This window comes from Microcebus murinus, chromosome 4, assembly GCF_040939455.1.
Source record: "Microcebus murinus isolate Inina chromosome 4, M.murinus_Inina_mat1.0, whole genome shotgun sequence".
Classification (NCBI taxonomy): Eukaryota; Metazoa; Chordata; class Mammalia; order Primates; family Cheirogaleidae; genus Microcebus; species Microcebus murinus.
This window is the reverse complement of record NC_134107.1, coordinates 99,850,392-99,864,226: the sequence shown is the minus strand read 5'-3', so window position 1 is coordinate 99,864,226 and position 13,835 is coordinate 99,850,392. Positions and strand designations below refer to the sequence as shown.

The 13,835-nt window shown below is 42.5% G+C and overlaps 1 protein-coding gene across 1 annotated transcript in view; it reads right to left on the bottom strand.

The window, feature by feature from the left end:
• The window catches only part of SORL1 (sortilin related receptor 1), a 165,501-nt gene that overhangs the window by 105,303 nt on the left and 46,363 nt on the right, over positions 1–13,835 (bottom strand). The window contains exons 7-10 of the mRNA XM_012789890.3: positions 8,341–8,442; positions 7,150–7,319; positions 1,942–2,134; positions 84–201 (exon numbers count right to left, since the gene is read on the bottom strand). Of these exons, the coding sequence (XP_012645344.2) occupies positions 84–201; positions 1,942–2,134; positions 7,150–7,319; positions 8,341–8,442 (583 nt within the window). The remainder of the gene's footprint in view (positions 1–83; positions 202–1,941; positions 2,135–7,149; positions 7,320–8,340; positions 8,443–13,835) is intronic.

Sequence of the window (13,835 nt, the reverse complement as noted above, 5' to 3'; positions counted from 1 at the left end):
CGGCCACTATCAGAGCTGTAGGTGATCGCTCTGCATCTGGCTGTGCGTAACCCGACAACTGAACCCCTTGTGAGCACACTTACCAGTGGCAATGATGAGGCCTGGAGCCGACTCCTTGGACAGGATGGGCATTCTCCGAAGCTGCAGGTTGAGCAGCTGACTAAGGCGCTGGGCCAGGTGGAGGGAACAGCCCTGGGAAAGCTATGGAACAAAAGGTCCAGGTGGCGTCAGACCAGGATACAATGCCGAGATCTCCCCGTGACCCCTCGGCCTGCGTGAGGACACTGCAGCTGGACACAGAGCAGGAGGGCCCAGCCCAGGGGAAAGCAGACTCCCAACCTGGCTGTCTCCACCCTCCCCCAGACAGACAGGATCATCCTAACCCACATAAATGTATCTCACTGAAGAAAAGAGAACAATTACAGCTTTAAGAAGCCGTCTGAGACTCTCTGGGAATAATAATTAGAAATCGGTGTCAACTCGACTAGCTGGGGAAGGTATCATCTAGCCCCATCACCCGGAGAACCTCTCAAGCGACTCAGAACTTAAAGACAAATGAAACGATTTTGAAATGAAATGATATTTCCTAAGTCAGTAGAGATGTGTTTCAAATATGATTCCAGTAATTCTGTCAGAAGAAAAACCAAGAATCAAAAGTAAAAAAAAATAAGTCTCATTGACAAGCTCCCAGGTGTACAACATATGAGATACAAACGCCAAAGGATTAACATTCATTGTTTAAAGTATCCTACATTTGCACAAAAGTGCAGGTATGCAGGGCAAGGCTTCAACTCATTCGATCTGGCCTCCATCACTTATACCCAGATTTTAATAGTCCTCCTGCAAACAATCAGGAAGAGGCCTTCTGCTACATGGTCATGCCCAGCTCTCCTGGCCAGAAAGTAATTGTTCAATACCATGTGGCCAGTGTTCTGAACAGAGGAACTCCGTGTGCTTGTGGTCAGGTAAAAACTGTAGCAAAGTTTGCTGGATCGAATTTTTGTCACAAAGGGATCTCTAACAAATATCTATCTTGCTAGCTTGGCCAGTGAAAACTAGAGCAGATAAGGTTGAATCTCAAAGAAATATCTATTTGCCCACACCCCTTTCTGACCCTTGTTTCTTCACCTGCAAGCAAATCTATTCTGTATCCTCAGGTAATCACACTCAACCCTTCCTATACATTCATTCCTTCCACCACCTAAACTCAGAAGTAGAAACCAAAAGTTGATTAACTACCCTACAGTTCATAAATAAATTGGTCAGGGAAATAAAAAGTGGAATTTTAACGATACCATTAATTCTATTAACCAAAGCCTGACCCCCACAGCACGCTCAAAAAAACACAACCACGCTTCCTGACCTCAACCACACCAGGATCAAGCTGAGCTGCTGAGTTCTGAAGACACTACTGAGGGAAGAAGACGCACCTAGATATTAATATTTGTCTATATCTATTTATAGCTTGCCTCTTCCCAAAATTACATTTGATGTGGTAAATCAACACTCGCTGCCAACTAGAGTAGAAAAATCAAAAAGTGAATTCTAAGGCAAGAGTCTCCAAAAGAATTTTCCAAGGGCCAGAAACACAGCATACATACAGAATCAACACAGCTTACCATGGACAAACAAAATTCAAAAATCCAAAAGACCAAGTAATTGTCTAACTAAAATATTGCAGTTTCTCTAAAAATGAGTACTACTTGTTTTTTTTTTTCTGAGTTTCTTCTGCCCAGAAATGGTGGTGGTAGTGGTGGTGCCTTGGCTCAGAGTTTGGGAACTGCAAGGGTAGCAGTACAGATCAAAGTTTGTTCCATGTGATATTAATGGAGTATTACGTGATCTTGCATTTTTCCAATAAATACTTGGTGTAGGAAACTACCACAGATCAGGGCTCTTTCCCTTGTGTTAAAAAGCAAAACAAGATTAAAGCATCTATACCTCACAATTGATTTTCTCTCCATAGCCTGTGAAGGCTGGAGCCTGAAGAAATTCCCAGGTTCCCCCTTTGTCAAAGGTGATGACTGATCGCATGTTCTCCTCATTCATAGAACCGTTAATCAGAGTAGCAATGTAGACTCCTTGTAACCCTTCCACTCGGTGGAAGTCAGCAAAGGGTTCATTTGCAAAATACCTATAATAAGAGAAAATAAACAGCTGCGAACCTGAATTGATTATTTGCTTGGTATTATATTTCATATAGTATTTACTCATTATTGCATAAAACATAAAACTTAACCATTTTAAAGTATGCAATTTAGTGGCATTAAGTACATTCACAATGTTGTGCAAATATCATCACTGTTTAGTTCCAAAATATTTTCATCATTCCAAAAAGAAACCCCACACCCACCGTCAGTCATTCTCCATTTCTCCTTCCCTCCCCAGGCCCGGCAACCACTGATCTGCTCTCTGACTCTATGGATTTGCCTAGTCCGGGTATTTCATATAAATGGAATCATATAATATGCGGCCCTCTTATATGGTTACTTTCACTTAGCATAAGGCTTTCAAGGTTCATCCGTGCTACAGCCTGTACCAGTACTTCATTCCTTTTCAAAGCTAAATAATCTGTTCTTTTTGAAAAAGTGATTTTTTTGTTTAACTTTTAGGGCCAAGATGCTTACCTGGTCAACTCCTAACAGAGTGGTTTAGCATAATGAATATAACGTACAAAACTTGCCATAAGAGTCACATCTATTTCTTCACTATAGAAACTGACCAAATCCTCCAGTGAGCCTTGACAAATGGAAAATATTAAGCCAGAATTGCAAGACACTAGTAACATTCTAGGGCTTCCATTTTAACCCAATCTGTAGGAAGATAGCTAAGAATTACACAGCCGCTGTCCAGGTACTTACAACCCAGTTATCCAATGCCCTGATCAGACAGAAGCCCACAGGGTTTTCTGTCAGGAAGCCCAACAGAATTGGCTGTTCCTTCATAAAGAAACAGTACATACAAGGATGGTTCTAGAAAGCCTGAGTTTATATTTGTTAACAGCAAAGCAGAGAAAAAGGCCCTCCCAGGTTTTAACTACTATGCTAAAATACTGTGATTTCACTGGAAAGTAGTTTTTTTGCTAAAATGGAACACACATTCCAAATGTGATGGATCTTTGAGACACTGTGACCATAGTTCACACATGGCTTTCAAAACAGGAAGTGTGTGCCCTTCACATGTAGCTACGGGGCTACATGGTAAGGCAGGGAACTGCTTTTCTCCATCCGTCACCTGCCATTCAGCCTCTCTAGCTGGACGACTGTTCTGCCACCTCAAACAGAAAGACACAAATGACAGACAACCTTTGAGGCACAAAAAGGAAAAAGAAGGAGCAGCACAAAGCTACTTATGACTGAGAAGCCGAGCGAAATCCTAAATAAAATGCCGAAGTTGAGACCAAACTCTCTGACATGGTGTCCTCGGGCCTGTTTTAGTTACGTTTCAGGCACTTCCTTAGAAACTGGCTGAAGGCCTCTTACCCTCCTGCTCTGTTTACTTCTGCTCTGCTTCTTTTGATTCTATCATCACGAAATCCCCCATCCCAAGGTTTATGGGCTTCTTTCACACCTCTGGGAGGTCTGAGTTTCTCTCATTTGGAGGAGGCCTGCTCCTTCCCCTCAGTCATACTCCTGGGAGTTTTATCTGTTACTCCCAAGCAGAAGCCTTCCCGTCCCTCACACACTCCCCCGCCCTTAGTCCCAGCCCATCCTTTCATTTCCTCTCTTGACCTGCCTGTGATAAGTACCCTAAGTACTTTCTCTCAGAGTCTGTTTTCTTCCATGTTATCCTCGCTGGCCCTCACCAGAGCGCTTCTCCTCTCCCCTTTTTCCCAGAGTGCCCTGGGCCAAGACTCGCCAGGTCCCCGTCAGCCACCCTCAGTGCAGAACCCACGCCCTGCAGCCATTCCCGCCAACCGGCCGTGCCCCTCCTTAAGGTGCCCCCACGGACCTGACATCTCATCAGCACATGAGTTCCTCCAAAGCAGCCGACATCTACCTGCTGCTTTCCATAAAATTCCTACCCAGCACACCCCACCAATGCCACGGTCATCCCTATTAACAGTTCTTTCTCCATTTCTCAGAGCAAATTAGAACCGGTTCCTGGGCACTTAGCTTTCCCATTTAGCTCAAAGTATACCTCATTTCAAGTACCACAGAGGTTTATTCTAAGCCGGTTTACCCACGTAATCTGCTAATTCACCCTTATCCCATTTCATCCGGCTGAGATGGAGATGCAGAAGACAAAATGTCACTCAACTGAGCACAACTGAACCTCTCTAGTCCCGAGATAAATCTGAGGAGAATAAGAAAATTGAGTTGGATGTTGGTCACTGACTCTTGACATGAAATATATTTTCAATTTCTTAACTGGACTGTATATTCAGGCAAGGCAAGAATGCAGCTACCTTCGTAACTACATTCAGGGCCATCTGTATGTGTGAGGTGGCCCGATGGCCACATCAGTGAAGCTACTACTTCCTGAGGAACTCCTCTCTCTGGCTTCTGACTTGTCATAAGATATTCATCCGGATTATCTAACAAATGAGGAAGCCAAGGAAATCTTTAGCAAGCTGTGATGTATGCACCCCACGGCCACAGGCTCTCAAAGATAAAAAAGAAAAAAGCATCATTGCAAGGCCGGAGAGAGAATGATCCATGATTTTAATTATTAAAAAGGAGAATATTATCCACCCATAAAAATGAATAAGGTAGTGATAAACGCTATACACACATGAACCTTGACAACATTATGCTAAGTGAAAGAAGCCAGGCACAAAAGGGCACATATTGTATGATTCCGTAAATATGACATATCCAGAAAAGGTAAATCCCCAGAGACCGAAATGAGACTGATGGCTGCCAGGGGAGGGAGGAGGGGACAGTGCGGATAAACCGCTTCATCAGGGATTGTCTTTGTTAGAAATAAAGATGTTTTGGAATTAGATAGAGGTGACAGTTGTACAATACTGTGAATGTACTAAATGCCACTCAACTGCTCACTTTAAAATGGTTAAGTTTATGTTATGTGAATTTCACCTCCATAAATTATTAAAGAAAAAAAAAAAAAAAGACACAAGAACCAGCCTAAGGGAGGTAGGAGCTGCCACTGACCAAACTAGGACAACCTGAGCATCAACATGAATCATGGCTGGAATGGTGTATCGCACATTAAATAATAAATAATCCTTGAGTCTGTCGGGAGGAAAAAAAGGAATAAAAGATGGCAGCACCTCTAAAGGAGAGGAAACAAGAAGCGGAAAGCTCTATTGGAGACCAGGTAGAATGCTGGGCACTCGGGTCGCTAACAGGCAGCTCCAACTTGACAGGTCCAAAACCGCACTTGTGGTCTGTGCCCCACACCTGCCCCTGGCCCAGCCCTGCCTGACACACTGGGCCGCCATCGCTCCGCAGTGGCTCAGGCCAAGCAGCAGTGGTGGCTCAGCTGCTCCTTCTCTCATACTCCTCTGTCCAATCCCTAAGCAGATCCCACTGGCTCTAATTTCCAAGTATATTTAGAATCTGACCATTTCTGTCACCTCCACTGCGACTGCCCTGGGTACAGCCAGCACGCATCACCTCTGGACTGGATTCCTGTTCCCACCTTTGTCCCCCTGTAGGAGTCAAATTTCCACACAGCCTTGAAGATAATTGTAAAGATGAGTCACATGGGTATTTGCTTACGATTATTTATAACACCATCATTTTGTTTTACGTTCTTTTCTTTATATAATGCAATTCACAGTTTTTTAAAGGGAAAAAAATTTAACAGGTTAAGTCAGATGATATCAGATCAAACCATTCCATTTCACTTAAAAGAAAAAAAAAGTTCTTCAGATGCCCTTGAAGGCCCTCTAAGATTTGAGCCCTGCTCTCTTGTGTCCTATCTCTTACTTCTCTCTCCCTCCTTCAGCCCTTTGAACCACCCTGGCCTCCTCTCTAGTCCTGCAATACACCAAGGCAGTCCCACCTCAGCATCACCATGCTTACTGTCCCCTCCACCTACAATGCTGCTCACCCAGGTGTCTGTCCAGCTCCCTCCCTCATGTAACTCAAGCACCTGCTCAAATGCCTCACTCGAGGAGCAGCCTATATAAAAGAACGCCCTTGCAAATCCCTGACCCCTCATCTTGCTTTTACTTCTCAGCATGTTACCAGGCATATCACATATTTGTTTATAGTCTGTCTTGCTCAGCTAAAATATAAGCTCCATGAAAGAGGGACTTCGTTCTGATTGTTCATTGCTGTATACATTATTTCATGGCTGTACCTAGAACACTGTCAGGCAGAGAGGGGCAGCAGACTTGTTGAATAAATGGACAATGGAATGAACTGCCGACATGAGCAGAGAGCAGACACAGAGCATGCCCTCTGACCTGGTGGTCACAGCCTGAGAGCCGGACCCCAGCCCAGACCAGCCAGCTTCACATAGGAGGCTCTTTCCAAGAGCAGAGAGGGATCCTAACCAGTCATACAGGTCACAAAAGCTGCTTTGTCAAGTGACAAATGAGAATCAATGGCCCTGAAAGGATCTTAAAAGGACCCCTCCCAAACCCCAACTCCTTTGCAGCCCCTTGAAGGGTATGGTGTTCAGGCTGGGACCCAAAACAGCTCCAAAGCACATGATCTATGGATAAAAGGATCAATGACTTTAGCGCCTTTCCTACAAAACAACACTGTGCTATCAATGTTACCTTTAAAAAGAAAAGAGAGTAATTATGTCAATTAACCTGAGCCACTTGGAGGCAAGGCCCTGTGTCCCCATGTGCCAGCTCTCGCTGACTTGAAACCAAGACTTCTAAGTTCTCTCTCCCACTGGCTCAGAGACCACAAAACCAGATAACCAAATAAAGGGAGCCCAGGGGAGTGGTTGACAGGGTGGCTATGACCCTAAATGTCATTCAGAGCAGCGGCCTGCAGCCTTGGTTGCACGTACGAATCACCTGGGGACCTTCTTAAAATCCTCCTGCCCGGACCACACCCCAAACCAATTCCACTGTGAATTCTGGGCAGGAAAACCAGGTATCACGGTTTCTGAAAGCTCGCCGGTGAGTTCCACGTGTGCAGCCGATGTTGAAAACCACTGAACCAGGGAGAGGCTGTTGGTAGTGTTGTCTCAGAAGGCGGGGGAGGGCCTGAGTCTCCTTACCTCACCAACGTGTCACTGCCAGCCCCTCCCGGGCTGTAATAAAGCACGTTCTCCAAGGACAGGGAGAATTTCAGCCCTTCTGCCTCTGAGATGTATAAATTGGTGCGGTTGTTGCTGTGACTGACACACACAAACACCTGGTCCTCGGAGGCATCTGCGATGTAATATTCCTTTGGAATCAAAAGTCAAAGATATATAAGTCAAAAACAAATATGCCCTGTGGGCTTTTTCTATACCCACGAAAGCAATGACTTTCAAACATCCCAGTGACAAAAGGTGGGCCTACAGCCCACAGGGAGTTCTCTAATCTTGGCAAAGAAGCTTGGGCAACTTCCCCTTTGGAAAACCAGAGGCAGGTCTGCAGCCTGTGCAGGTTCCTTTTTGGTAATGGGGCACAAAGTAAGAATGGGCCACTGAACTCCATAAATGACCTAAAAACCTCTTTTTAGTTAATAACGTCTCCTTCCTTTCCCCCATGAGACCTTTCAATATAGATATAGATTAGTGCGCACTTCATTTCCCTTTATTTTCCCTAAGGTGACTAGAAGAAGGTGGAACCTACAGAAACTAGCAAAGAACTGGCAAGACCATTCTCCACCACATCCCCTCCAAGCTACTAGCCTTGCACCGCACCGAATGCCAATGCCAAGGCCTTCCAAGGAGCCCTCCCCCTGTGGTCACTTCTGATGACCCAGCCTCATGCTGATTTCTCCCACCTTTCTCCATGCAACAAACATGCTGCTACGTATTCAAGCACTTGACTACGTATGGCTGCTTCCTGTGCTCTGTTCTTGGTCTCTCCAAACTGTCTGTTACCAAAAGCTGAGACCCAAATCTTACCTCTTTTCGGAACCTAGCCATCTGCAAGCAATATAGCAGGTACATGATAAAAAAAAAACTCCTATTGCATGTAAAGTTCCCATTGCTTCAGAACTGGCACAGTTAGGCCACTGACTCTGGCTCTAACCTCTTTGCCAGCCCTGCTCCAGTTAAAGCAAATTAAGGTTTCTCACTTCAGTGAGAAACAACACGTCAAGATGCCCAAAGCATAAGGGCTCACTCTCTCTAGAAAGTGACTTCTGGGAGCCACCATAAAATCCCCACAGCAGGGACATCCCCACAACACCCTTCCCCTGACCTCTGCGTGGGGACAATAACACTTCTTCCCATCCTCACCCAGACCCCACTCACATTAATAGGATGTCTTGTGACAAACTGGGCTGGTCGCATGGGCTTCCGGCCAAAGGAGACCCAGAGCTGGACAGAAGGCTGCTGCTGGCCGCCCAAGAGATGCTGCCAAGGAAGAAGAGAAAAATATTAATGCTGCCGGATTAGAGCCACTCAAAACAAGCAAAAAAGAAAACAGAAAAGTTAGACCCCTCCAAATCTACTAGAAACACAAAACAGAGAATGCGACTGCAAATTCATATTTCTGCAGTGTCTGTCCTCACTGGGCAGCTTACACTGTGCTGCCTTACCCCGGTCCACCAGAGGTACTAGGCACTCCACAGACCTTAGATGAGGAAGGACGATGGCATGATGAGAGAACTTGGACCAGGGGAGAGTGTTCGAGGCTGCCAACGCTTAAGCAGAGTAGGAGGGAGAGGATTGTGTGATGTGGCTAAAGAGACAAGCAGGAAGCAGCCTACAACCCCCACTCCACCAGAGGGTGAGATCAGCCACACACTGTGCACATAAAACATGTTCTCTTCTCCTTCCTACTCCTATTTTTAGATTGCAAAGGATACTCCAGTCACAAGGCTTTAATTTGTACTAAGACTTCAGGGAATCTTCATTGATTCTGTTTTTTAATCTGAATACTTCTCATCGAATAAGGTCTTCTGCTAGAATATACATTCATTGGTAGCGTATTCAACATGACGCTGACCACCATCACATTGCATTTAGGAGATTTTAAGCCACAGCTGGAATTTTGAAAATGTATATAAAAGCACTAGATTAAGAGCTAGCTCGACCACCTAAGGAAATCACAAAATCTCTCTCGTCTTTGGTTTATTCATGCATAAAATGAGAAGCTCATATGCATCAAGACTTCCACATAGATGGGTTTAAATGGTCCAGAAACCTGTAAATACATGTGCAAAATGTTTTCATATGTGCACTTAGTCATTTTGCAAGGGAGGGTCCATGCTTATTAATACTATCAGATTCTCAAATAAGTCTATGACTCAAAGAAGGGTAAGAACTGCCATAAAGGCTCTACATGGTTTCTTTCAGCTCTAAAGATCATGACCAAGAATTGAAGGCAAATGTCACACACGTATCAGGGAAGACAAAAGGAGAGACACCTTCACATGCAGCTAATCACACAAACGACTATGAAACTTATTGAGATGCTGGGGTCCCCATCCAGAAGGCTTCATTGACTAGGGTGCTATTTATAAGCATTAACTTCCTATCAAATAAGGAACATATCAATTTATTTTACCAGTAATATAACAACTGAGGACCCTGTAGCACTCATATATGCCCCACAAACACTACCTGAGGACCAAGCTGAAAAACACAGTAACTTTTGATTCATTTGAGAAGTATACATAGCCAAACTACCACTGAACAAATGATTAAAAATAGTTTGTTTTAAAGAAGCCAGTTAGAGAGGTACAAAAGACTGCCTTTCCAAAATGGTAACTTGAAAACCACATTAATAGCTTATACTCAGTATGGGGCCATAGGAAATGACAGATCTATTAAAAATATACAAACATATTACTTGAATGAAAAAACAGTTCCCAGCAAAATTGTTACATATAAATTCTAAAAGCCCTCATTAAGTGGATAAAATGTTACAGCTTTGTCAGATGATTAGTTTGTTACTCTATATACATATAAATATTTATGAATATATAAATACACAAATATCAACGAAATACACATTTTTAGGCTTTATATTTTTTTCATGACTTCCAACTGTGAGTACAGCTTAAAAAGGAGTAATTTCTCAGTGACACCCGGGCCCATCATTAGTTAAAAGTACTTAATGATTGCTGCTGGGAGCTCCGAGAATTGAGAATATATTTCATAGGCCAGTCTTACCCCATAAATGCAAAAATCACAGAATACTAGGATCATTCAAAAAATCTCAAAATGCATCCAACCCACTACCTTACAGGAGAATCATTCCTAAACCTGGACAATTCAGGTTCACTCCTAATGGATTCCTAAAGAGTTATTACTTTACTGCCACCAAAAGAAAAATATTAGCTATTAAACTAGGGCATACTACTGATGGTAAGATGCACTGCAAGGTCTTGACACTTTTCCTAATAAACCACAGGTTTTTTGCTTAGTTTGTTTAGTTTTGTGTCGCTATTATTAGAAAAGTAAAACATGCTCATGGAAAATATCCAAGAGATAGATGGGTAGAAGGTAAAATGCAGAAGTGCAGCTCTGATTCTCAGTCCCGCATCCCCACTCTACCTGCTGGAGTGCCCACTGGCTAATGGCCATCATGCATTCCTTCAGAAATGTTCTTTTATATAGTGACAGACACTGCTACATCCACCCTCAACATCCAGTATACTTTTCCTCCTGAACAACAGGACCCTGACTGCCACCCAGAATAAAAGACTGGTTCTCTACCTTTTTGGCAGCTATGTGGGGTCATGTGACTTAAGTACTAGTCAATGAGATGCAATGCTGGGATCAAAGAGACAATTAAGGAATAAGACATGGCTTCTTTCTTCTAGGAGCCATCAGTCTAGGGAGATGTAAGACATATCTAGGAAAGAAATAGCCATCTGTCATGGCCATTGGGGATTAAAAATGCCAAATTGTTTACAGCCTTACTACTAGGATTCTTTGGGGCCATGGTTCCTTTATATACACTGATCTATGGGTCTTTATGCACAGAAACAAGGGAACCAGTATTCATGTTGGATTTCTAGGAAGGCCGCTGAAAGGAACTAAATTAGCTGGAAGAGGTCCTACTTTTGCCTTTCTGTCTTTCCCTATTCTTCCTAACTGCACTAAGAACTCAAAGACTAACGTGGACATCTTGGAGCATGAGGTAACCTGGAGAATAAAAATCATTACTTATTAGCATTGTAGAACAGAAAGATAGAAGCCTGGGTCTCCAATAACAACAGAACACCAACATATCAGCCTTAGACTGCCTACAACTAAACTCCCAACTTAAATAAGCTACTTTTATTTCTACTGTTACCAGTGGCCTAACACAATTCCAAATTGATACAGGCAATCGAATTTTTCACATACAAATGGGATCATGATATAAATACTGTTGTGCAACTTAACTTTTTCCATTAACAATGTATCTTACTGTTCTATAATTTAAATTTGTATCATTAATAGTGTATTTAAATATCTTTCCATTTAACAGCTATTGATAGGCATTTAGGTTATTTCTGGAAGCATTCTTCAATGAATACACTTGTACGTATAACCTTTTTCAGAACTTCACAACAGTATTCTATATGACACATTCTCAAAAGAATTCTCTATCTGAACTACTGTAAAACTGAAAGTTTTACAGTAGTTCAGATAGAGAAAACTGGTGCACAGGGACACCAGTTCAGAAGTACCTGAGCCACAGCATTTGCTGCCACATTCTTCTTTTGGAGGAGTAATAAAGTTTCAGCAAAACATCATTACCCTAATTAGTGCTGTTTAAACCAAACATCATAAATAATACATAGCTAAGATATGACATCTGGGGTATTTCAGTGGAAAAAAAATATTAAGCAGTGGGTTAGCTAAAGAGAGGTTAGCAAACGTAAGTAATACTGAAGCTAGATGAGGGCACATGGGGAGATCATAGCAGTATTAACTGTTCTTTTGTATAAGTTGGAAAATGTCCATAACAAAGTTTACAAAGTTAATATTAATTGGAAGCACAGGATGGCAAAGAAATTTCGAAATTCACTCATCCATAAAAGCAAGAAAAAACAATGACAAAAATTCTCAAAATCAACTTTTTCAGAATTCTAAAAACTAAATAAAGGCTTGCAAAAATCCAAGGAGCATTTTTATTCAGGATCAATGGCCGAATCTTGGCAAAAACAGCCCACTTTCTGATGGTTTCATTTGCCCCAATCCCATCCCCCTCTAGCTCTGCGGTAGCCTTGGAAACTCACAGCCTCACATTTACAATAGCTGTGAAAAACAGCAGGCTAGCAGCCACTGGAGAAGACAAAATAGGCTTAGAGCTCCCAAAAAGCCTGACCTGTCTGGTGGCTTACAGAAATGCTGCCTTCTCAGGTCTTACCTTTATATAACCTGACTCACCTCACTATATAAACAGCCCGATAGCCGCCAGGGTATTTATGGAAAACAGTGAGTGACAACTGGCAAATGTTTAACATGGCAGCTGCCAGAAGCAGTATTACCACTTGGGGCTAACAAAAGGCTAACTAAACAGCTTAAAAGGAAACACTGAGAAAGAAGGCGTCCTTAAGAGGCTTTGATAAACTCTGAAATATTCCTGAGACTCTACAAGGTCAAGCAGATAAGAGCTGTGAGTACCCTCAGGAAATAACTGAAAAGGGTCAATCCTCTCACCTCTGGCTAATTTTGAGACTTCTTGCACAAACAGGAAGTGAAGGCTAGGGCAGAGTTGTAAATTGCCTGCCAACACATACCTAGAGGCCATCAACAAAGGATGAGAGACTTATTGGTTCGAAGCACTTAAGAAAATCTCTGCCAGATCACTAGCTGGCCACTTAGCTAAATTATCAGACACTGCAGTGGCTATAGATAAAGAATATACACTTTACAGCAATAGCACAGGAAACTCACCGAACAAAAAACCAGCAACCACAACAAACAACAATGAAAACCCTGAGGAGTAGGTATTTTGATGTCAGGAGCCGTCACAGCATTTAAAATGTCCCATTCTTAACAAAAAAAATTACAACAGAAGCAAAGAAACAGTGAAGTATGGCCCATACACAAGTAAAAAGAACAGTCAGTAGAAACTGTCCTGAGAAAGTTCAGATATTAGACTTAGTAGACAAAATATTTAAATCAGCTATTATAAATATATTCAGAGAATTAAAGGAAATCATGTATAAAGTATTGAAGGAAAACATGAGGACAATATCTCATCAAATAGAAAATATAAAGAAGGAAATAGACATTATTTTAAAAAAGAAACCAACGGAAATACTGCAGTTGAAAAGTACAATAACTCAAAAGAAAAATTCAGAGGACTTGAATAACATATCTGAACTGGTGGAAGAAAAAAGCAGTGAGCTTTAAGACATGTCAATTGTGATGACTCAGTCTCAGGAAAAGAGCAAAAGAAGAGTTTAAAAAATAATCAGAGCCCAAGAGACCTAGCAGACCCCATAAGGTGTCCTAACATATGCATGACAAGAGTCGATGATGAGATGACAAAGGAGAAAGAATATTTGAAGAAATAAGGATCAAAAACTCCCCAAATTTGATTTAAAAAAGACACATAAATCCAGTAAGTTCAATGAATTCCTAGTAGGATAAACTCAAAGACTCATACCTGAGTATACCATAGTAAAACTGTTGAAAGCCAAAGATTAAGAATCTTGAAAGCAGCTAGGCGCAGTGGCTCATACCTGTAATCTCAGCACTCTGGGAGGCCGAGGTGGGAGGATCACTGGAGCCCAGGTGTTTGAGGTTGGTTGCAGTGAGCTGTGATGACACCACTGCACTCTACCCAGGGTGACAGA